We start from the raw sequence: 25,648 nt of genomic DNA, 5'->3' as shown, positions 1-25,648 counted from the left end.
ATTGCAAGTTACAACAGCCCACCCAAAATCATATTTTCATCAAAATTACCCTTAGTTTTAGCCTTTTGTAATTTCATGCGGTAACTCTGCTGCCATGAGAGAAGATATGAAATTTCATCTCTATTCCTGATTCTAAGACACACAACAGAATGCTCAAAGTTAGGAAAAAACTTCGTAAAAGAACATTTTTTAGCAATTAGTTCCACATTACAGCTACTGATTTGTTAAATAGTGTAGAACTAGTCTGTCTAAATATCAAATGATCTTAGAAATCTTTTATGTTCCTGGCTTTAGAGACACCTATAACAAGCTGCTTTTAGAGGAAAATAAAGTAAGAAAAGAGAACAGAAGTAAAGCAAGACAAAAACTTACCCTGAGTCTTTTGGCAGATAAACCCATAATTTTTCTGACAGTTTTCTAAGTACCATTTTCCCGTAAAATAAAAATTAGGGTTATTTGATACCAATGTACACAGTGGAAGTTGTTCTTGAATGTTAAAATGCTGTCTCTGTAATCAACACAGAAACTTATATCAATTAAAAAATATACTGTGCAAAAAACCACATAATTATTACATTAAATTTAGGAGAATAATTATCTGAAAATCTCTATTACAAATATTTAGGTAGAACAACAAACAGTCCTATAAATACAGTTTGAGACAATAACCTCATAATAAAATAACAAGTTTTCACAATGGACTAACTAAAATGCTAACCCCAATATAGACTAACATGTTGTAAAACAATGTATGAAAATATGAAATCCATAATCTTGTTCCTAAACTTTTCTCAGACCAAACATATGATACTAACCATATAGTCCAAACTTCTCTGCTTAAAACCAACTGCAAGAGAATGTGACTAGAGCCACAAATAATATAAACGTCTGTCTCGATAGTGCCTTTTTTGCTACTTCTAGTTATGGCCTGTAAATCTGTACCTACAGTTCTTTGAAGTTGCAAAAATTAAGAGAAGCTTAAATTGTTGTAACAACTTTGGCCTTGTCTTATGGCAGTCATGATTTTTATGGATAAAACAACTTCCCACTGTCATAAACCCCCTGAAAATACTCACATCCACTATTTCAACTGGAGACCAGTTAGAATATATTGTAGGATTTTCATTCACCCATTTTTCATAATCATCACTCTGGAAACCTATCCAAACACTGGTTTTCCATCCATATAGATTCATTGTTATGAAAGCTAGAAAATGAAAAAGAAATAAAATAAAATAAACTGGTAAGCATTTAGGGATAGATGAAGTCTCTTACAACATACTAAAGCATGGAAAAATTTACTTTCCAATCAATGACATCACAGAGTTACTAGAAAATAGGAACATGAGTGGCATTTCAGTATCATCTAACTATAAATTCAGTTAAATTGATTAATTTCAACTGGGTTAGGATCTAGTCCATTAGCTAATAATACTGTCCAATTGAAAAGGCCTTTCTCAGTTTTAGCTGAAAATAAGATTTCTCAACTAAAGATAGACAGTGAGATTCCTCCCATCTCCAAATAAGTGGTTTTACAAATGAATGAAACTAAACCACAGATTTTTATGAATAGGGATTATAAGTATTTCCAAATGTGCTGGCATTTATTTCTCTGACAGTTCCAGCTTGCCTAGCACTATGCTTATGTGCTATACTATAGATCAGACTGTAAGTACTAGTAAAGGATAAAAATGAGATATTGCATTCATAAGGTAGAAATTTTAAACAGCAAATTTTTAAATGAGTATTCCATTTTTTTGCATATTTCTAATGCATGGTAGTAAGCACAAAACAAACTGCAATTATTCCTTAAAATGTACCTGTCATATAGCTCAGTGAATCTTTACATTTTGGGAAACTGAGAGACACTAATTTGTTTAAAACAGTGGAACCATGAGTAAGATCTGAATGATCTTTCCTAAATCTGTATCCAAGATTAAACTTTACTACAGCATCCAAATGAAGATGAAATTTTATTTATTTAACAGTATTTGCAGCAGTCTACCTTGTTCCAGTTCATTTTCCAAGAAAGCAAGTGACCCATCATAGCTACTGCAGAATTCTTGTGCAGAGTACCAGTTTCTCAGATGGTCTGGATCCTTCGGAATTTGTATCAGAAAGCACTGTTTGAAAAAAACCAAAACCAACCAAACAAAAAACCTTGTGGTTTTTTTTTCCTCCAGTGATTTATCAATCACTAAGAGTGATCACTAAAACATTTCACATGCTGTTCCCGAATGTTAAGCATTTCACTAGTTTCTGTCCTGCCATGGACATCTCCAACATGCTCAGTATTAGTTTTCATCTGCCATCAGGACTGTATTCAAATCAGCTGTTTAAAGGCAAACACAGTCTGGGTTAAATTTATCCTTGTAGCCACTGCAGTCAGCACTGGGATAAATCCAGTCACCTCAGTGCATGTTGCTATTAAGGAATGTATGCATTTAAGAGAAGCCTGATGAAATAATTACCTTTTGACCCTCAACTGCAAATAGACTTTGGCTTATAATTGTCTTTGAACCCCATTTGAAACAGCATCTTTCAGAGGACAGCAGCAATTAGGAATTCATTTAATACATTAAGAGGTTAGAGATGTCTTTTGAGATTATGAAAGACTCTTGGAATTGTCATATGTGGAAAAGAGAGGATGGAGCAGGCTTTTTACGGCAAATGGATAAATACATTTGGATAGCTTTTGCATATATGAGTATTTACTCACTGGAAATAAAGTAAAATTTTTGACACTTTATTAGGGTTCTTACAGTGTACAAAGCAGCTTAGCAATAAATCAGTGTGTTACTGTGCCAGTAGTTATAAACCTAATGGTCCTGCTGTCAAAAAGGAAGAAAATATTCAAATATTGAATATCCCTTAAGAAGTACAATTTCTGTCCTAAATATGGAAAGCATTTTGAACGATTAAATAGAAAAAAATGTTTTACCTTGAATCCAAAGTGCAACCAGCCTTTGGGACATACTCCTTGTTGTTTCTGGTCTTTTGGAATCACTTTCTCTATTTTTCTTGCAATTTTACGTTTACAAATACAGGGAAGAGAGACAGTACAGTTTTCGTCACCCCAGAGTCCTGTGTAAAAAGGAAAATCATAGTTTAATATTGGTTTGAGACTTGGAAAGGGTTTTGTTCTTAGCTAGCTTAGATATTGTTAAGAAGATCACTATCCCTTAGTATTTGAATAAAAGGAGATGCTACATCAAATATATTTGGACAACTGCATTACAATTGATTTGATGGTTCATAGCACTCATACTTCTATTCCCAGTTTAATTTTATCAAGTAAAACCAATTCCTCTACACTGAGTCACATAACATATGCTTATATCATCATTTATTTAAAAAATTAATCGGGGAAAAAAAGAAGTATGAGAATGATGACTTCCAGATAAAATAGCTTGACTTCCTTAAATAGAAAATTTTTGGCAAGATCCAGGTAATGACATAAAACACTGACCTTCTTAGGAGAAAAACACTTCTCAGGACACTCAACAAATTGTTGGCCAGCCCCCATCTGCTGGCCAGCTCGGGGGGGAGAGTAGGCATCTGTTCCTTTTATCTGATACTAACTATAGTAATGGCAAACTCAAGCATTCAAAACCCCAAGATTATGTGGGGAGAAAAGTTTTTACATTTTTCTATTTTTGACTTTTGAGGCTGAGGTTACAAGAGTGCAGTTGGATTAATTTTTTTTCAGCTCTTCTCAGAAATACAAAGCTGGGTATTTTTGCTTTCCATGGAACCTGACATGTTTACTTTACCATATGACTTGCTTATCTTCAGAAAACAGAGACTGTGAGATGACAGAAACCACTGGAACCAGTAGCATTGTAAACGTTTTTATTACTCTAGTAAAATATAGAGCTATATTATGATGTAAAGGCTAGCACCCAAAAATCCCTCAGCAGATTGGCTATGGAATTAAAAATAAGATAGAAACCTGAGTATTTAAAGTTGTGTGCTGATCGAAAACCAGTTTATAGATGTAGGAAAAATGGTTGCTCGTCCATCTGGCTCATTTGGTTATGTGAAAACTATCTATGAACACCAACAATGCATTAACATTGTTGCTGTACCACATAACAGACTGATTAAAACTAAACTATCTGTATCACTGGAATCTTTGTATTTTGATATTAGAGAGCTGTAACTATTATTATACTTTTAAAAACTACAACCTTGTCTCTGAGCATATTAATGATATTTCACTATTCTTTCCTTAATCACAGAAGCAGTTATGCAAATTATAACCATGTAACAGGACTTCGGTATGGATTGCCTTTCTCGAAAGCAATGAAAAAAAAAAATAAACCCTTTAGCCAACAACAGAATCAAGTCACAATGCCTGCAGCAAAAGGAAATATAAAAGAAACCTGTTTGTGATGAAATGAAGCCACATCTTTTCCCTGGTTTCTGCAGATCTCTTTCTCTCCCTTCATTCCAGTTCTGGTATGTTACTGGTGATTCATCTCTCCAGCTGCACAGAAACATTAAGAGTGTAGTTTCACTTTTTCCTATTCTTACCTAAAAATACACCCTCCATTAAAGGGTTCATAAGGAGATACAAGTGAGAAGATGCCCCTTTAGTAACTAAGCATTAAAAAAGCAGACAACTGCCAGGTCTATGGTTGATATTAATGTCTTTGGCTTGTATCTTTTACAATCCTGTCAGAAGGAATACTGTAACATGGAGATAAATTAAGAACAATATATTCTGAATTATATTTACATGAGAACTGAAGCTGTCTCAAATATCCCACTCAGTCACCAAACTGCTTTGGCCCGTCATACTGAACGACATGCCAAGCACAACTCACAGCAGCTGAGGCATATATATTCTTACCGAAATTCATCACTGAGGTTTTCTGCGTGCAATCCAATCCACCAGTGAACGTCACTATTCGACAGCTATAAAAAAATGTTTTTGTCATACGTTTAGCTTTTGTTGCTGTCTTATCAATGCATTAAAAAACTCCTAAAGTCAGACTCTGTATTGAGACAAATAGCACCTCCATCAGGTTCTAATGGGAAAAACAGGTGCTAAATCCTGCCCATGTTACTTCATGTCACTTCAGTAACCTTATTCACATAAGCAGAACATGATTTAGCCCCCACGTTTCCACAGGATTGCTGATGTATCTTCTGTAACCTAGGAATTTACAAATTTAGGAATCTACAGCCTATCTGGTTTGAAAAGACTGTAGTCTAAGACCAGAATTTGTTTTTCCTCAACTCCTAAAACTAGACAATAGCAAGTATTTCCTTTTAGCATTAATATACTGCTGATCCTTTATGTTTCCAAAATGCTTTCTACGAACATTTACTGACTTCGTATAGCTTATACAAGAGATTCCTAGAGATGCTTTCCAGATTGATTGTTGTTCTCTTGAAAAGGTCTAGACCTTTTCTCCTAAAAGGCAAAGCATTATGGACAAGCCACAGAAATAACGCAATTTCAACAGCCACGTGTTATTGCTGTGTTGACTTGATTCTATCTTAAACCATGAATGGGTTTCCCTTTCAGGGTTAGCCAGTCAGACACAGTTTGGATGTTTTTCGAAAAAGAGAAAAGAAAAAGTTCTGAATCTGCAGGACACTGGAGAAGCCATCCTGGCTCTGTGAAACATTTATTTTTTGTCAGAAGGAACTGAAGTGCAGCCTGTGTTGTGCATCCATACTGTCCTCAGAGTTATAATTAGGATTTCTCTGGCTTACAGCTTATTTAGCAATATCAAATGAAGAAAATAGACATTTCTGACAAAGAAAAGACTCTGGAATGCTCTTTAATTTGGTATTGACTTACCCCTGAGTTTAGTTTTCTAATCACTGCACTCATCCTACATATTACAGTTTTTAAAGAAATAGTGAAAATTGTGAATTCAAATTCCATGCTAAGAAATTTTGACCAGGTTTTCTAATGACATATGCAAAGTCTATTTGGACTGCTGAGTATCATTTTAGTGATCACCATACTTACTCCTGCTTCCACAGGAAACTAGTTACAGTCACTCTGGGACAAACCTAGATATACTGGGAAAGCTTAGCCAAAGCCAGCAGGCTTTAAAATAGCTGTGTATGTTGTATTGCAGGACAAAACTTCAAGTTAAGTTGATTTCCAGTGCCAAGAGACTAAACTTGGCTTTTTCATTGCAGAATGCTCACAAACTGCTGAAATACCCACTAATTTTAATAATAAATCCACTTTTAAAAGATCTCTTGTAAGTAAACATGACTTTAAAGAAGCATTATGATTATCCATTTTAAGTGATCTTAAGTTGGAAAAATACATTTTTTTTAAAGTTATATGATTTTTAGTTCATAAACAGTCCATGTTAGGTAAGGCAGTAATTATATCACATCATAATCTTTGGTATATGTGGAAGAAGACAGTCTAGCCAGTTATGTTGTTCTTTCATTATAAGCTTTTTCTGTCATGAACTATTGGTTTAAATCCATTTCATTATGTTTTAATACAAAATTACTTAAATAGCAGGTAAAAATTATGCATAATTCCTTGGAAACTTAAAGATCCCATCTTAATACAACACAATTCTACTTACACTTTCTATTATAAGCTAAAAGCAGAGAAGGCTGTGCACAGCGTGAGCAAAACTAAGTATGGGCCAAGAGCTTTTCTACCCATAACTAGTTCTTTTAAAGATTGCACTGCAATATCCCTTTACATTACAGCTGTAGAATTTTGTCCTCAGTAAGGTAGACAGACAATTTGTATTAATTTTTAAAATTTCCGTTATTTTGGTTTTACTGAGAAAACCTAAAAGTAAACAGACTCAGTTTCCTGGGAATTCATCTGCTTCTGCAGTTATTTCTCAGTTCAAACCTGTTTGTTACATCAGAAAGGTTCTAGAGAAATTCTGCTGTAAACAAGAGGAGGGAATTTGTAGGCAGGTGTCTTTTTTATCCCATATAAATATCCACAGTCACAAAGGGGTTTAATTCAGTAGACATCATACAAATCTGTGGACACTGCCCAAATCTGGAACATTGCCCAAGCTGGCATACACAGAGGAGAAGGTAATCTATTTTCCATGGTCATAAGCACTCTATTGTTTAGAGTTCTAGGTATAATTAAGGTGCAGAGAAACTGACAATCCTTCACTCTTGGCCAGCTCTCTCCAAGGGTAACCTTTCAAATCATACTGAAGATTTAAACTATGGAGACCATTTCAAACATCTGCATTTGCTGCCCACATCATGCTAATACACCCACTGAAATGTCCCTCCGTATTACTACCTGATGACCAGCTGCCAAATTACAGAATAGGAATTGAGCAGAACTGTGGAACTGTGCTGCATCAGTAGACATCCCAGGGGATGCAGAACCACTATGTGAACATGTGAGGAACCACAATGGATCCCCTTGGTCATGGAGGAATGGAGGAAGAAGAAGAAACAGAGAAGGATATACACCACATGTAAAACACACCTTTCTCTTTACCCTCAGTTACTTTCCCAACTTTGGGATAGGAAGCTGGTTTTTGCTCCTCTTGGGTCTTTTCAGGAAGATTGACCAACCTGCTCATTAGCACAGATGTTCTGCAGATCTGAAATGTTACTGACTTCTTTAGCTAAAGAGGGTTTCAGGGAGGGATCCAGGAAATGAAGACAGCAAGAGCATTATTTTTAAAGTCAAATGTCTTTTGGATTCTACCTGGAGTAACAGGCAGACAGATATTCCAAAAAATGCAGCAGAAAATATCCAGTTACTGCCTGAGGGTTTATTTTTTAAAAGTAGTTTCTCTTACCTTCCTTATTTTATTTTGAATAAAGGCTTGTTCAGCAGAAGAATTTATTGTTGCCATTCCACTGTGAAGCCATCCGCAGACAAACATGTATGTTTCCCAGTCCGCAGGACTGACATGGAAAAGATATTCTGCTCCTTGATAATATGACCATGGCAGTTCTGGAAAACGAGAGTTAGTGGCGTGCAGGGGTAAAAACTCATTTCACGTCTCGTATTTTTTTACCCCATAGCCTGCCTTCAGCCACGTGTCAGAGGACAAATATGCCACAATGAACAGCAAAACCACATTTAACATATTAATTTGTGGGGGAAAAAGAAATGCACTGTGAATAATTTTTTTTCTAATATTCTATCCTGTAAGGCTGAAGCAATATAAGAGAGTTGTCCAGATTTAGGAAAAAGGCAGCTTTAATGTGATGGGGAGGTTATCAAACTCCTGTGCTTATTACTCGCAATATTCCTTAACCTAACCAGTTTAGTATCTGATGTTCTAGTGTTCCTAAACAACAGTGGTAGATTTTGATCTGTAACAAGAAATTCCTAAAGAGTTCCTTAAAGTAAATTTTCGACTCAGAATATTTTAGTTATTTTACTTTTACGAAAGGCTTAAACTGTATTTTCAAGTTATATTGTTTCAAAAAAGAAAATGTTTTCATACCAGCCGTGTACCAAACTGGATTCATTGGTTTAACACCTGCAAAAAAAAAAATCATTAAGAATATTGCTATTCTCATTTAGGGACCAAAAAGGGGGTTAAACATGCAATAAAATAAAGTAATAGCTGCACTTACTGAAAAACATTTAGAGTAATCTTTATGAATAAGAATGTTGAATAACTACTCCTAACTAACTGCTAATCTTGCTATACATTTTAAACAAACTGCACACATTAGATCTGTTAACTGGCCAACTAATGCTAATGGAGTAAGCCATATGGCTTTGCCATGATTTCATGCAGAAGACCAATGAGAACTCCAGAGGTGGTTAAAACGTAGATTTTTAGATTTTTTTTTTCTTGTCCCTCCTGAATTGCAAGTAATGGGTATAACAGACAATGTATGTTAAATAACATTTCACCTTTTGGTATTTTGCATATCCATTCACGTTTTTCATTGCAGTGTGCTGGAAAGACCGTTCTGTTTATTTTGAACACACCACAGTTTCTTGAGTCATCTTCAACATACTTGTTCTCCAAAAATGAAGATACAACCTGAAAACAGCACATCCATTCTCTTTCGCTGACAATCCAAGAAGAAGCATTTAAAAATCTCATCATGGAGAAAAAGGAAAGATTTAGACATGTGTACAATAAAAACATCATAAGCAACAACTAAAGGACCGCCTAAATTATGGTGGTAAAATGCAAGAAATAGGGTCCACAGTCATGTCCTGTCCAACTTTTCCATCTTATATCAGACTTCTTCTTCATAAAAATAATTGAATAGCTATGAAACCTAACAATTTTGTGATATGATTAACAGCAGTTGCCCACATTTAGCAGCCTTTGCTTTGGTTCAACATATTGCATGATTGCACTTTGCACTCTGAAATGACTGAAGTAACAACAGCAGACCTGATGCTTTTCTTAAAACCGAAATTGGGTTTCAGTCTTAAAAAGTGACCCTTCTTCAGTTGTTTGATGTTTAAATCCCAGGTGGTAACCATTGGTGTATCATGCACCATCAACATCTTCAAGGATGCAATGTCAAAAGCAGTATTAAAAAAGGAAAGACTTAGTTCTGCATGCAGGCAGGAACCTAACAGTCATGGAACAAACGAAGCATGTAAGCACAGCCCTAAGGCTTTCCAATAAGTGTTGCATACCTATGTAACTATGTCTGTACACACACGTGCACACGTGTTCACTCTGCATATGCCTGGTCCTGCACTGCACGCAGCCGACTTTGCCGGGAAGCACACGTCTGCAAAACTTTATAATCCTACCAAGTTCCTTTCACAGTTGCACAGCCCTTTTGCACAAGCTGCTATTTTAATAGCAGTTTACTGTTTATACTATTGTAACAATTACTTTAAGTGACCATGTGGACATGAAAACAAAACAGTTTTCCTGGCCACCATTTGCTCACAAGGCTTATTTTTGTACGTATGCTCAGATATGACTTGAAAGGTTACTGAAATACAGAGTAAACAGATAGTTACAGGTGTTCCATCAGACCACTGCCATGTCCCTCCAGAAAGTGCATTTCTTTTATTAAATCCAATCCAGAACTGTCTTTCTTCTGTTCTATAACAGAAACAAAGAAAATAACATTTCTCATGCACTTTTTCCGTAGCTATTTCAGAAACAATTTTTTTTAATAGTACAAACACACATATTAATTTCTTCTTGAATTCAATACATCATTCCCTAATACATTTCTTAACCTTTTAGTATCCTTGAAGTAAACTGGTTTTCCTCCTGAAGTGTTAAATTATATTTTTCAAGATGAAAACATTTAAAATACGATTAAAATAGTTGAGCCTCCCTTTCAATGGGGAATGTTAACTCACAAGAATATCACCTTGACAGTAAGAGTTGCTCAACATCTACCACAATGATCATCTTCAAAACCAATCATATTACAATGCTGCTAATACACTTCACCCATTTTTAAGTTGAGTTAGAGCAGGGACTTCCTCAGACAGTAGCAAAGTAGTGTAATAATCTACACTTAAATTGTAGATTATTTTTGTGTATTAGTATGATTAAGATAAATCTTTTTGATGTTAAAAATATATTTACCTATCAAAAATTGTATATAATAGATTGTTTAAAAATGCCTCCTCATAGATATGGCTAAAACTAGCAAGATGTGCTCCAAAATCTTGACATAATGCTTCTGCTTCATCCCATGTTCTTCTCATCAGAACTTTTTCATTGTGAAATATCTGCAATAAAATAAACATTGTCATAAATGTAGTTGATTTGAGAGAACAGTGGTTTCAGAAAGCCAAAAAAATCAAATATTAGTTATGTTTTTTTCTGAAGTAAAGCGATGTATATTCCAAGTATAGTTCTGAATCTTAATACTCTCACTCACTTTAAAAAGCAGTGAAGGATGGTAGCACGTAATTTTTGTTTGTTGAGTGAAAGAAACAATGCATTTTCAAAAATATTTCAGGAACAGAGTATCCCTAAGCTGCTGCAGAATCAGAAAACTTCAAAGCAAGTTTGACACGTACCTTGTAGCAGTTGAGCAGATGAGGTTCTGACTCCCATCCAAAATAGCAGGAACTCAAATGTTTTTGAAAAGTAAGTTCAGGTTCTTCATAAGAACTGATTTTTTGCTTGCACAATGACATTGCTTTGAAGTTCTTACAGCTTTTCACTTCCCAATAACCAATGGGGTGCTGTCCTCGCATAGCCACACATCCCCCAGAATGACCTAGACATGGGAATGAATATGTGTTGAGTATCAGAATAAAGCATCCAAATTTTGTGAATTTTTTGTGAAGTGGCTGTTTTATTAGCATGAGTTTCTGGACAAAACCTTGATGAAGTTACAAAAGTTGGAAATTCTTTGGTCAGCAGCCAGTTTATAAGCTCATCTTGGCTGACTTGAGCTTGTAAAATGAACCATGACAAAGGGTTCCTCTCACAAAATGCGGGATGAAATGCAATGAAAAACAGAACTTTTGCAAAATGCAGTCATAAAGCAATAAATGTAAAGAGTCCAAACCTGAGAAGCAATTAGTGAAATGGAGTGTCTTATTATTATGTCTCTATTCTCAGGTATTGCTAAGAGGTTTATGTTTCAAAGGTTGAACAATTGTTTTATTTTTTTCACTTTTTGTTTTGTTGGAAGGCTTTCATTTGAATTACTATAAAACAAACAAAATCAAACAAGCAAACCAAGTATCAACAAACTAAAGGGGAAAAAGAAGAAACCTCCATATACAGGCTCTTATTCACAGAAATGTATGTCAATCTCTGACCTCTTTTTTCATATAAAATGCAAATTTCAAACTCTGACTGTTACTGAATAAAACTCATGACATCTCTAGGACATTTTGCTGGGAGTCTCAGGAAGACCTTGAAAAGTCCATAAAGAAATGTATGAAAAACATCGTGTATGTTTTATTGATGTTTTTTGAAAAATATCATATATACAATAAATGTAATAAAGTCCATAAAAAAAGGTATGAAAAACACCTCACTGGAAAAGAAGAATTTTTCAGGGATTAGCTGTCTATGCAAGGATGGCCTGACTGCGGGGAACTTCAGGCACAAGTCTGTAGCATAAACCACGGGTTTTTTCCCAACTTTTTTCAGTATTTGAGCACATAAAAGAAACACTAGATTAATATTTCCCTCATCACACCAGCAGGTGGGAAGTGTGGCATCCAGCATCCCACCACAACTGGGAGCCCACAATAACAGCACCTGGGTGGACAGCTGGGAAGGAAGCTCCACAGCTTCTCCACAACTGCCAACTCACCTAACTCAATCCATGGTAGGAAGTTACAGAGTGGCAGATGTAAGCTTATCTCTCTGCTCTCTTGACCAGGCAGGGAGGAAAGGACCGGGACTCTTCAGTCACTGCTAAGCCACTGGTGGCGTGGGGAAGAGAGCACACTCCCCACTCTTCAAGCCATTGCTTTTTTTATCAGCATGTTACTCACGTGGCTGGTACTTGTTCCAGTTTGTGTAGCTCACCGAGCGAATCTTTCCTTCTGTACTTAGCCAAAAGTATTCCCCTGTGGTGTTAAGGTCTTGCAATCCTATCCAAAAATAAGTTCTCTCAGATTTTACCATGTTGTGGATCATGCTGTTGATAAAAGCTTGTTCAAACCTTAATAAAATAATCAAAATAAAGTTTTTTAGAATACAATAGGTAAATTGGTATTTCAGTGAATAGCTCTCATGAAATTATTTAAATTATGTGAGAAGAGAAAAATATACAAGAGGTACTTAATTTTCCTTATAGAATGCTGTGGGGAACTTCAGGAAAAAGTCTGGAGCATAAGTCACAACTTTTCTCTAATTTTTTTCAGCACTTAAGCACATAAAAGAAACACTAGATTGAGATCTTGTAAGCTCAATGCTTGAATTACAAGATGTAAAGACAGAACATATTAATGATGCACAAGAAAAAATAAGAAACTCCTTGTATGAAGGAGAACAGTTAGTGAGGTCTGAAAAAGATCTAGAAGAAAGGAAAATCTTTGCACAGAAGTATCCTTTTGGAACCAGAAACACAAATTGAGCACTAAAAACACAGAAATGAAGGACCCAAAGCACTAGCTGATCTGACTACAGAAAGAATCAATCACCTTTTCCTTAATTTCCTCACTAAAGTTTTGTGAGAGACATACACCTTTTTGCAAGTAATAATTGTTGCCTATAGTAACACAATTGTCACTTAAGTGCAATTAATTCTGACATAATTGGTATAGGATCATACAAAAATACTTCATTTAAGAGCACATTTAATCAGCTGCCTATGAAAAAACATACAGCAAAATAAGTTCCCAATTTCATGAAGACTTACATGACTTCCTGATTTTACACAATGTGAAAAGAATGGCTAGGTACCATAAGAATGACATTAATGTAAAAAATGGAATGTATCTGTAACACTGAGAGTGACCCAGAACTTATATTTAATTTTCACTTCCTCTGTATGTTCTCTTTTTATATCAATTTTACTTCCTCTACAACCTACTATTTAATGAATATTTTAGGATCAATAACTGAAAAGTATTTGCATTTTTCACACCAAGACAACAAACCTCAGCATTAATTAAAAAAAACAAAAACAAACCCAAACCAAACCAACCAACCAACCAAAAAACCCCACCAAAACTAAAATAACAGATTATTGCTACTCCAACAGTGGAACTGGGAACTAACATAATAATTAGTGATGGCTACACACAAAAAGAAGAAAGAAACAAACAAACAAAAAAAATAAGCAGAAAAAGAGAGAAGACATGCTTCCAGTGATGTGCAGCATTCCCTCAGCTCCCTGCAACATTTGGGCTGCCAATGCTCAGTTGCAAGAATTTGTCCTTTGTCCTCCCTGAAAGGATTACTGTCACACTGCAGCACAGCACTGTGCACATTGTGCACAATCCTGAAACCACCTGGCAGGACAAATTCCCATTGATGTAAATCCTGATTCGGATAGCCTGTGTTTTCCTAAAATTTCTGGCTACTAGCCATCTGATTGCTGGTGGTTATAGTACTTTCCCTAGCCTAAAGGGAGCAGATATTTCCTCCTTGCTTTTTGTGGGTTTGGGGTTTTTTTTGTTGGTTTTTTTTACTCAATAAATACACACTAGCTAAAGTATCTAAGTAATTAATCTATCAGTATTTCAGACTTCAATGGGAATCCAACATAAAGAGTAAATCACAAAGAAAGCAGAGAAAAGCCAAGCATCTGGACATCTGCAGAGGAAGAAGCTTTTGCTAAAGCTGGAACAGAGGTAAATAGTAACAAAGCATGGGAAAACAGCGACAAATGCTTTCAAACATTTACTCTCTTACCCTATTTGCTGAGAATTCACATAAAATGCATACATAAATAACAGCATTTGTAAAACATTGATATGGATGAAACCTTTATATATTCTCATTGTAAAAATAAGCATATTTTCATTTTTCTGTATAGTTTCTAAGTATAAAGTTTCTTAAAGATGTCATACAGCTCCGTAGAAAGCATTTTGTCCAGATTCCTGCATGCTCATGTGTGCACATTGCTCTAAGTGCTTATTAGCCTAACAGTTGCTTTTTTCTAAATTCATTTTCAATTAAAAATAAAGCAAAGCACACCTTTGATTTTAGCCAATGTTAGTAATTATGCTCACCTGTCACACAAATATTATTTCATAATGGTAATATATTTTGCCATGCAACACTTTATTAAGTTAGAATAGCTCTTGTTAGAGGTATCTTCACGCTGTCTAATAGGATTAACTACCTGTTTGTTACTGATACAAGTGCAGATGGGCAGAAATAACCACTGGAAGCATGTTCAAAACTTCGAGGGGTACTGTCGATTTTGTAACAATATCCACCATGTCTTTCCCATCCCTTAAAAGAAATGAACATTATTTTATAGATTATTAATTATTGTATAGGTGTTAAAAACTTGATCCCCTTTTGTACTTCCTATCTGATGTTCACTGGCATTCCTATAGCTCTTTTCTACTGTGGCTGAAGAGCAGTTACCCTCAAGGTCACTGAGAATGTGGATAAACTTAACAAAATTTCAAAGTTTAAATCCTAAAAACAAAATTTAAACTAACCATCATCCTACTCTAATAAGGCAGAATCAAAATGACACATTTTCATGGTTTATCAGATGAGCCAGAACACTGAGTCAGCCTGCTTCATTTCATCTCATTATTAATCTTTTATTTCTTACTATTTTACATCCCACAGTGTCCAGAAGACATCACTGGGACTGGTGTGAGCTCTGCTGGTGTGATTTCATGCGGCATACCTGCCTGATTGCATGTTTTAAACAATTCACAGAATAAAGAGATAATACACTAACTCTGTCCAATCCATCTTGAAGCCACACACAGAGAGGAGAACCAGATGATCCCACTTTTCCATGAGGAAGGTGCTGCTTGCAGGGAAGGTCACAAAATAGCACAATGGGGAGCAAGCCACAGCACCCAGATGGACACCATCAAACACTGCTTGATGGTGATGTTAACAGCAAAGGAGAAAAGAAGGGAAAAGGATAAGCTCCGGATCAAATAAAGACCTAGCTTTAGAAAATTAGGCCAAAAACTAGCAAAACAAATATATTGAATGCTGAAAGTAAGTTGACAAGACAAAATGTCTGAAATCAAATGTAGCTTTGAGTACACTTAATACTGACTTCTTTGATTAACTAAATATAACTTTTTTCACATTGGAAAGAAAAGGATCTATCAAAGCCAAAAGATGTGTTTTTACAGGGTGTGAAACATCAGCAAGCAGAAATTTATCCTGAGTGGGAAATTTGCCAGAGCAGACTGAAATACTTATGACAAGTGACTCAATGTCTTGAGTCTCGAGCCTGTGAGGCAGAGGATTGAGAAGCTGAAATGCTGTCAAGCTGCTGACTACAGCTGGTCAATGAAATCTTGATGCTCTGCACTATTTTACCTGGTCAGGACTGTGAAAAACCTTTCTCACACTAATAACATACAAAATTTTTGAGTGCTGAAATACATAGGTCCAAATTAAATTAATACAATTACCCTAAACTTTTGGAAATGCTAAGTTGGAACAAAGCAGTAACTTCCATAATGGTATGAGAAGAACACTGGATCTGACCACTCTGTCTGGGGAAATACTGCAGCTGACTCCAAACAGTTCAGCTTCAACCTTCTTTTAATTCAACAGAACTGGTTGTGTTTCTTCATTCCTCAAGAAACAGAACATGAAATTAAAAACAGGAAGGCAATGAGTTAAAGAGTAAAGCAAATTAGAGAAGAGAGATTTTACTCTAGAGTTTTGAATAAAACAAAGTCTAAAAATTTGCTCTTCTCACAGTGTGAAAAGGAACTGATGGCAAATAAAATCATACTTTACATGCTACTTTTTTACTAGCAGAATGCAGAGCCTAAAAGCCTTAAGACCTGATGCAATGTCCTAGAGACACAGCTGTGCTCCTTCCCATTTGTGTCTGAAAGCAAACAGAAAGCTAATGCACAAGTGGAAGAGTTCACTCTCCATGTCAATGGAACTGATTGTTTTTCACCCTGACATTCCATTTCAATGTATGAAAACCATGTGTGGGATGAGGCATCACATAACAGTCATTATTTGCACAGATGGTGGACAAAAGGGATTTCACTTTTGATCTAGAAAAAATAGGAACTTGGGTCACAACCACTGACAACACATCAAGCCATGAAAGGCATCTTTTGAAAGCTTTTAATATCACATTAAAATTTAGTTTACATAATTTTAAACAAAACAATCGGATTTTTTTCCTAGCAAAACATGCTGTCTTTATTATGAAAAACTACAATTATCTATTTACATCTACATGTTCTGTAGTTGTATTTAGAGGTTTCCCATATAATTCTATTTTATAAGTATGGTTCTAAAACAACCACAAACTCCCTTACCTCTGGACAACTTGATTCCAGTTCAGGAGAGATATTATTGAATTCCCCTGCTTTTTTGCAAATGTAGAAAGATCTGTCTTCACATTTTTTAATCTTCCAACGTCCCTCCTAAGGGATAAAAAGAAGTATATTCTGTACATATTCATATTCTCATGCATATCTATACACAGATTACAATCTCTCCTCCTCTTTTAACTCTTCAGCAAAAAATAAATAATTTTTCTCACTACATATATTTGTCCTTAGATAGACCATTTATTTCTACCAACACCGTCGGCAGGATTCTCAAATCAATTATACAAATGGGTTTGTCTCTTTGAATCAGACTTTGGGATGTAATGCATCTTAATGAACTAACACTATGGCCATGCCAGAGCACTTACTTTCTTGCTAGTTATCATAGTTCTTTGTAAGATTAATCTTATATTTGAACAGACCTTACTCAAGATATTACAAAGTTTGTATCATATAATTTTTGCAGATCTGTATATCCTGGACATGTACCAAAAGTAATGCTTGAAAATTTTTATCTTGAACCTCCTTTTCCTTTGTATTTTACACTTTCATTTGTTTGTTTACACTTGAAAACTGAGTAAACCATGACTTTGTGAATCTAAACTCCACAATTTTACCAAAGTCCTATTTTCTGCTTCCAATAGAAACCAGGTCATTGGAAATTGTCCCAGCTTTCTCCTGAGTTAAAGATTGCAACCTGGACCCACTACTCTAGAGACAACAGAAACTCTTTTTGATACAGTTTTCACACTTAGCCAGAACATAATTTGCAAAAAAGAAAAATAAAGAAGATTATAGTGCTACTTATGTAAGTCATGTATTAGTGAATTTAAGTACTGTTATTTATAAAAGTAAAGTAAATGCATGACCAAATTACAAAAAAATTGACAGTGTCATGAATACCGATAGGACAGGACATAGTGTTGTTTTAACATTACTCTCACTTTTACAACCCCTGGCTGATTTCAAGTCAATTTTCCTGCTGTAAACTTCTATAATTTCATGTAGACCTAGACTACTATGATTTTGAAAAATGCTACATAAAATTTATTGATACTGACACCAAGATAATATAGGCACAGCTGACAGTTTTTCAAAACATGAATCTGAAGCTTTCAAGACCAGAACTGATGCATCATAAATTATGATACATACTACTTGGATTTTAAAATACTTTATCAAAATACCCACTCATATTGGTTCTCTTCCGTTTGGCAAGCTTTACGTATGTACCATTTTTTATTGAACACAAGCTCAAAATCTATGATTAATTTTCTGTGCATCAGAGCTGGAAAATGCATTGGTTTCTAAAGGCTACACTGCATTTATCATAACATGAATATATTAAGATTCAAAAAAGAAAATCATACTCCAGGTCATGGTTTAAAGAAGTATGGATAGCAAGAAAAAAATTATTATGACCTAAAATAAATGTATCTAATTCTTTCAAAAAGAAAACTTACAGATCCTTGTGCTGAAACACAGAGTTGTCCCGTTCTTTGAAAGGTGTTAGGTTCTTGGCTATGCCAATTAGAGAATTTTACTGGGGTGCTATCTGACCACTCAAAAACAACAGGGGTGTTATTACTGTATAATCCAATCCATGTTTCAGTTACATTTTCTGTAAAAGAATAAGTGAGTTCAGATTTTAATGGTGAAGTAATAAAGCCTGTTTTTCCTGTAATATCAACACTACCATTAAAAATTACTCACGGGATTTTCATAGGAATGTCCTTCTTTCAGCGAAAAAAAAGCTGTATAAGCTTCAGGAAACCCTACTGATGAGATTATGTTCTACTGCCCTCGAAAACCAAATTGTTTCAAATATAGACCAATATATGCAATAATATGCTTTGAAATCCTGAAAAAATACAAATTAGGAGCATATGTTCTTTTCTGAAGTGAATGGTGGAGAAAAACTGACATTGAAGTGAAATATTTCTTCTTAAAATCTTTCCATGCACATTGAGCTTTAGGTTTTTCCGAGTGCTTACAGGCTCCAGTGACAGCACATTTGCATCCACAGTGGCTGACAGACCTAGGAAGGACAAGGCTTGCGGTTTGATGTAATGTCTTACTTGGCCAGTTACTACAAACAGAAAAAGCAGTCAGGCTTTCAGGCCTTTAAGCCCTTCTTCTGAAGACAAGCCTGAAGCAGGCCTGAGAGAGAAGCAGCAGACTTTGAAGCTGAATATAAGTTGAGAACAATTACATCTACCCATTGCAGCATCACTTGAAATAATGGTATTTGGTATCTATGGAGGGGTGGAAGATGATGCAGTGGTTAATCTCCTAATCTCCACATGTAACTGTGCCCAACTCTGGGAGGCTTAAACTCCCGGCAAAACTGTGCAGCTCTGCCAGTACACTGATGTTAGTGGCAGGCAAAAAATATTCACTTTTCTTTGTGGTTGTTATGACAACAAAAGTCTTGGCATTGATGCATCAAAGAGCTTTTGATCGTTACGTTCCTTGTATAATTATGCTACCTCTTAGGACAATGGGAACCAGCAGAACTCCTTTGATACACCCTGCTGACATCAAAGGGACTCTGACCTCATGCTAGCAGCAGCAACTTTACAGTGTGGACGAGGCCAGCTTGAAAGCAAAACACGCTGAATTGGTTTTGTTTCTATGCACAATTCTACTATAAGGTTGATCACTGAATATTTTGCAACAGTTTGCAAAATAGGCAAGAACAGGAAAGGACAAAAGCTAGCTACGTTTACTGCAGCCTCGCTGTGTCTAATCTGTGGATTCATATTTTAAGAATTGTTACTGGAGAAGGTGACTATACATTTTTATAAGACTCCTAGGAAGAGCATGATCATTTTTTCTTTTTTTGTAAACATCATTTGGGCATGCCATGTGATATAGTGCTTAGATGGCTAAAAATGTTAAAGGGCTGCACAAAAGAGCACCACAAAACATCAAGAAACACTGCACGCTTGAACTCCCAAAACTCACCACTTTCAAGCAAGTTAATTAGCAGCTCTTCATCTGCCATGGAGGATATACTAATGAGCCTGCTATTATCACTTTGGCATGAGAGAGAAGCATCGTTCCAGGTCTTCTCCTCTTTATGAAGTCTGTAGCAGTTGCGATGGTGTGGGTACCAGCCAGTGTCACAACGAGTGGCATAATACTTCCATGTATCTTTTAATTGAGCATACAAAGTTCATATATATTAGATAGAATTGCCAAGGTTATGCTATGTTCATAACACATTCAGAGATTCCTTTTTTTTAATCTTCAAATGTTGAAAACAAAGTTTTCCAAGATGACTTAAGGAGGCCAAAACACATCCTCTATGGAACATCACCTACCAAGCAAACTGAAACTTCTTCCACTTCATTCGATGATTCAACCATGTGGGTTGCTGGACTAGTGCAAACACTAATTCAGCTTATTACCTCTCAACAGGATTCAGAGACAGATAAAGCTTTTTCAGATGCATTACCTACAAAAAGTTTGGGTCTTTTCTCATTATCTGAAACAAGCAGCCAAATTTTCTTTTGAGCTGTCAGGAAGAAGTTGAACCCATGTAAATTGCTTTTATTTAGTAAACGTTTATGTTAGAATAAACTCAATTCTGTGTTTAACTTGCACACAGAATGGCAATCTGAGTCATTCTATGTACTATAAATCCTATATTCACTATATAAACACAAATAATGCTTTTTTGGTATATCAAAAGTACAGCACAGCATAAAAATAACTGCAAATTTTGAGCTGCATTTATATAACTTTCTTTTCTGTGTGCCACTGATTAATTCCATCCACACTGAAAACCTATTTTTCATTGCAAATCCATGCCTCTTATTGTAATATAAAGAGAATGAGCATTCTGATCACGGAAGGAATCAATTAAGTGCTATTTATACTAAAATTATTTGTTAGTTTTAAGACTCTCAACATGTTTTCCACAACTGAATTTAAACAGAAGAAAGTGTTAATACATCAGTTAAAATAAACTGTGTTCAACTTAAACTATCAAACTGACACATTTAGTGCAGCTAAGACTCTGTTCTGCTGACTTTATATTCAAGTGGCTTCACTTGTTCTCCCTGCACGCCCACAAATAAGATACAGTAACATTAAGAGACTTACCCAATGTTTCATGCTCCATCTTATTTAAATATTTTTTGCATACAAAAGGCAATCCAGATTCACATAAATAACTGTGCCAGCCATACTTAGATTTTGGATTAATCACTGCACAATGATTTTCTCTAAAACGGTTATCAGAGACATCTGCAAACACATTTTTGAGAAGCACAAAATTATAAAAAATCAGTTCTTACTTGTAAAATGGTGTTGTAGGGTTCTCTGCATCTTACTGAATGAAGGTACAAACATCCCTGTACACCCAAACTTCTAGTAATATTACACCAATACTATGGAGAGTAGAACACTGACCATGAATTACATGTGTGGCAATGCCTCCTCGGCTGCACCTATCAGATGAGAGGCTGAAACAAGCTCTAGTGTCCATGTTATGTCTGCTGATAGACAGACCTTAAAATGTAGCAAACCAAGTCACAAAGCTCATATTAATGTGCTAATGTTAATTACAGCATGTTAACACAAACAAATTGAAACTCCTTTCCTCCATGAAACCAGCTATATTTTTTAAATATGCAACTGGAATCTTAAAAATACCTTTAAAAGTAAATGACAAAAGGGCTAGACCATTAATGTTGTGAACAGATCTAACCTCAATTATGTTACATCCCTAGAAAGGCTTTCAGTTAATGAATACGAACAAATATTTCAACAACAACGAAAATTCACTTAATTAAATTTTCGAATATAGCTATAGGAACAGCAGCGTGCGCTGCTATAACATATGCAAGAGGAACATCAAGTACTTGCTCTCCAGTTCACAAACACCAGTGGTGCTCCATCTGACCACTGCCAGCCAGCATCATCGTCCAGGCGATTCAAGCCCATCCACAGCATCATGTCTGTGGCATTTAACTGCCCTGAAAAAGAAAAAATAAAGTATTACTCCATGCTTTCCCCATATTTTAAAATATCTACAGACACATCTGCTCTCCTAACTTGTTACTTTGTTAATCAACACAAAGATGAAAAGGAATAAACTCAGAAGTCTGAAATCCTTCAAAGGCCACTCATCCTGCAAACCCTTCCTGCAGAAGTTGTTGCTGACCTTAGAAGTTAAGTCTAGAACAAGCAGCTACATAACAGCTAACCTGTTTCAGCTTTCCATAAACCAAACAACTTTCAGTCCCTTTACCGTCTTGTATGCATATCAAAAAGCTAATTAAATAATTTTTAAAACTTCCTGTTAGTTTATATCCTGCTATTGAAAACCAGCGATAATGGGAAGGAATGGGCAAGAAACCCAAGGCAACCTTTTGCATTAGAGCTCTACCACCCATTCCTCAGCTTAATCTTCTCCACATACACTAAAATACCCACAAAAGCCATGTTGTCAGAAGGCTCTGCACATTTTTTCTGAGATGCTTGCTCCATAAATGTTCTTGTCATTCACACTTGGTGAAGTCCAGCTTACAAAGGAAACTTAACAGAAGAAAGGGACACCAGGGTACATTGCAGAGAAAGGTAGATACCTGTATAATTCCCGAAAACAAACAAACACACTCCCTAACCACAGCTGCAGAATGAATGGGAGTCCTTGTGGGGAGGGATAATTAAGAAAATTACACCCCTGTGTAACACATATCACCACTTCTGCACTTCAGTTTATTATGGTGGGAACTTACCTTCATCCTTGCTTTTTCAAACAGCTGCTGAGGTGTGTTATATGATAAAGCCCCACAAGCAGCAGTGGGAAAGACATCACACAGAGTATTAAGCTCCAAAATATACCCCTTTGCACGGGTAAAGAGGAAACCAACTACAGGTTTCCTACAAGGTACCCAGAGAAATGCCTACTTACTGCTTAAGTTACTTATGTAGTTCTGCTCTTCGGGGTCAGTGACACTCAGCAGGTCTCCTCCTTGCAGCTGACAGGCGGCCCGTGCCTCACGCCAGCTCAGCACAGACACAAGGTTGAACTGGTAGCAAATGTGTGTGTTGGGGTTCTTCTTCCAAAAAATGTCACAGCCACTCTCTACTCAAAAACAGACTCGTCACCAACATTCCAAGACTCCAAACTAATCAGAAACATAACACCTTGAACAATTCAATTAACTAATGACAGCAATATCCCAATGGAAGCACGATTACAATCACCTTTCCTGTTCCTTTGTTAAAGAACATACGGAAATTGGGCACTAATGAAATAAAATGTTGCTCCACATTTCATATGGTTGATAAAATACTCAGGAACTGATCTGCAGCTGGTGGTGATTTTCACAGTTCTCATAAAGCCAAGAGTATGTTTTAATTTATTCCAGATAATCATTTGTTTCTAAAGCCAAATGTTGAAATATTCAAACTATGAACACCTCACCCAACTTGTGGAGCAACAGTCACTGGATCTCCTCGAATCTTGTACTCAAGAGAATAAACTTACTATAATTACAAAGTATAAGCAAGGCCAAAAATACCATCTATTTTAACAATTGCCCAAAAAACCCCATTACAAAGACACATTTACAGCTGTTTTTAAGATGCTTAAGAAACATAGCTTCAGCAGGGAAGGCTTTTCCCTTCTGCTGCTAGAAGATACTATTTTGCTTATTTATTCAAGAAGCTGAATTATTCACAAAGATTATACATCCAAAATCTATTCAACAGCAAGTATTTTTAAAGCTATTGTTTCTTAGTGTTTTAGGCCCAAGATGCGTCCAAGCAGTGCATAGAAGAAAAGGAATGTGCAAGATGTAATGCAGTCAAAAGCAGAACATGACTTTGCAAGACAACCCTTACTTTATGTGTTTCAGAAAAGCTGCCTATATATCACTAGGACAGAGTACAGAGATGTTTAGCTGCAGGGTAAGGTCAATGGGCTGCACAGAGTAATATCCTTCTGCTCACTCCCTATAGTTTTGCTTTTGGGATGAGGACTTGAGTCTCCAAAGGTTAAGCATGATAAATTATGATAAAATTTCCTAAAGCCTGCTTTTGTGTTTTTTAAAGAGACATTCCCCTCTAGCAGAAGAGAAGTAACCCAAAACCAGAGTGCATCCTAGTATTACTAATGAAGAACAATCTCTTGGGGGGAAGGGGGAGAGAGAAGACAAGGAACATCTTACCAGCATTTGGACAAAACCCCCATTTTTCATCTTGTTCATAGTGAGTTGTTGTGGCACACCAGTCAGATTCCTTTCCATCTCTAGTACACTCATAATACCACTTGTTGTTATATTTAAAGGGAAAAACACATGGGAAACCAAAAGAATTTCCCAGCAAGGTGTATGTTTCTGGAAAAACAAAATGCAGAGATTAAAAAAATGCAGACCACAAAAATTTCTTCATTCTCATATGCATTTACCAGCAATGATAAAAATAAAGTGTCTAAAGTTATTTTCTAATTTTAATTTATAATTGATAACACAGCATTCGAAGTGTGAGCAACATAATTTCAGTAAAGAGATTCTGGAAATAACAGTTTATGAAATTTGTCACCACAAGGCACATTCTCGTAACTAACTACGATGGAAAAAAAACCCAAACAAAAAAAACCACAAACCCCCAAACTCGATCAATTAACTCATAAAGCCTGTGCTTATGTTTCAGAACCACTACATAAAACAACAGTTAGCTAAATCAGTCCATGCTCAGATGTAAACTTTACTTATTTGTTAGCCTATGACAGACAAGTAATTTAGCATTATTTCCCCTGCTCCTCCCACTCTTTATAAAGTGGATTTCTAATGTGTTTTCCATTCTCTTTGTTGTTCTATGGGAAAGGAAATTTAAAAGACAAAGGAATACTAAATATACTTTAAAAATAAGCTTTTATCCCACAGAGAATAATAACATAGCTAAAGATTTGACGTTACATACGTCTGTTGTCACAATCAATGCCTTCCAAAATATTTAAATATTTTCCTCTTGTACTTTGAGGATCAAAATATTGAGAGAATCCAGTGCAATTGAAAGATGTAAAAGGTTTACCTCAGTGAGTGTCTCCTTAACCTAAGACCTTTTAAAATAGGTCAAATAACCACAATCACACTTCGAATGAAATAGTTTGTCAAAGATCCCAAGTTGCTAGCTTTAAGATCAAAGTCCTTCAACTGCAGAATCATTACATACTGTCAGGTTCATAGAGGTTTCCAAAGTTAATGGCTGGCTGTGCACATATAAAAGAGCAGTTTACACATTGTAAATCCCCTTTAGAGCCTTCTGATACGAACAGATGATACAAAAAACTGGTCAAAAGAAATCAGGATTGCTCCTCTGTCTGCCTGCTACCATGCTGCTAGCTATAGAGCTACAAGGGATTACCTCAGTCCTGGCAAGAAACCAAATTCAATAGCCACAGATTTCCTACCATAGTTATACATTTTTTTTTTTCTTTGAAGGTAACTATCCTCCCTCCCCCAACCTGATGGATTAACATGCTTGCATTTGCATATACATGAGCTCTGGTGGAAGGGGGAAAATGGAATCTGGAGGTGAAAGAGATTTTGCCATGCAATTAAATACTTTGGTCCTGAAACCAGGCTAGAAGTGCCTGCCAAAGGGCAATCCTCTTCTCACAGATGTGGCAGTATTACGGCTAGACCAGGTCTACTTTCATCTTGCTATGTGTACACAGCAAGTGTTGGGTCTGAAGTATAAATTACACAAGGTTTTAAAGAAGAGACTGGATGCTGCAGTGCTTTCCCAGTTATCACAGGT

The 25,648-nt window shown here is 35.9% G+C and overlaps 1 protein-coding gene across 1 annotated transcript in view; it reads right to left on the bottom strand.

Annotated features, from left to right (window-relative positions):
* The window catches only part of PLA2R1 (phospholipase A2 receptor 1), a 36,757-nt gene that overhangs the window by 7,651 nt on the left and 3,458 nt on the right, over positions 1 to 25,648 (bottom strand). The window contains exons 3-23 of the mRNA XM_027678772.1: positions 24,055 to 24,222; positions 22,794 to 22,967; positions 21,739 to 21,852; positions 20,978 to 21,121; positions 19,835 to 20,023; positions 18,331 to 18,488; positions 16,853 to 16,960; positions 14,701 to 14,813; positions 12,401 to 12,570; positions 10,961 to 11,163; positions 10,521 to 10,666; positions 9,938 to 10,022; positions 8,855 to 8,987; positions 8,436 to 8,471; positions 7,779 to 7,936; positions 4,856 to 4,920; positions 4,386 to 4,489; positions 2,942 to 3,084; positions 2,006 to 2,123; positions 1,077 to 1,207; positions 373 to 508 (exon numbers count right to left, since the gene is read on the bottom strand). Of these exons, the coding sequence (XP_027534573.1) occupies positions 373 to 508; positions 1,077 to 1,207; positions 2,006 to 2,123; positions 2,942 to 3,084; positions 4,386 to 4,489; positions 4,856 to 4,920; positions 7,779 to 7,936; positions 8,436 to 8,471; positions 8,855 to 8,987; positions 9,938 to 10,022; positions 10,521 to 10,666; positions 10,961 to 11,163; positions 12,401 to 12,570; positions 14,701 to 14,813; positions 16,853 to 16,960; positions 18,331 to 18,488; positions 19,835 to 20,023; positions 20,978 to 21,121; positions 21,739 to 21,852; positions 22,794 to 22,967; positions 24,055 to 24,222 (2,796 nt within the window). The remainder of the gene's footprint in view (positions 1 to 372; positions 509 to 1,076; positions 1,208 to 2,005; positions 2,124 to 2,941; positions 3,085 to 4,385; positions 4,490 to 4,855; positions 4,921 to 7,778; positions 7,937 to 8,435; positions 8,472 to 8,854; positions 8,988 to 9,937; positions 10,023 to 10,520; positions 10,667 to 10,960; positions 11,164 to 12,400; positions 12,571 to 14,700; positions 14,814 to 16,852; positions 16,961 to 18,330; positions 18,489 to 19,834; positions 20,024 to 20,977; positions 21,122 to 21,738; positions 21,853 to 22,793; positions 22,968 to 24,054; positions 24,223 to 25,648) is intronic.

Source organism: Neopelma chrysocephalum, unplaced genomic scaffold (genome assembly GCF_003984885.1).
Source record: "Neopelma chrysocephalum unplaced genomic scaffold, ASM398488v2 Primary Assembly neopelma1_44, whole genome shotgun sequence".
In the NCBI taxonomy this organism is placed as follows: Eukaryota; Metazoa; Chordata; class Aves; order Passeriformes; family Pipridae; genus Neopelma; species Neopelma chrysocephalum.
Note: the sequence above shows the minus strand (reverse complement) of the source record. Positions and strands in the feature narration are given on the sequence as shown.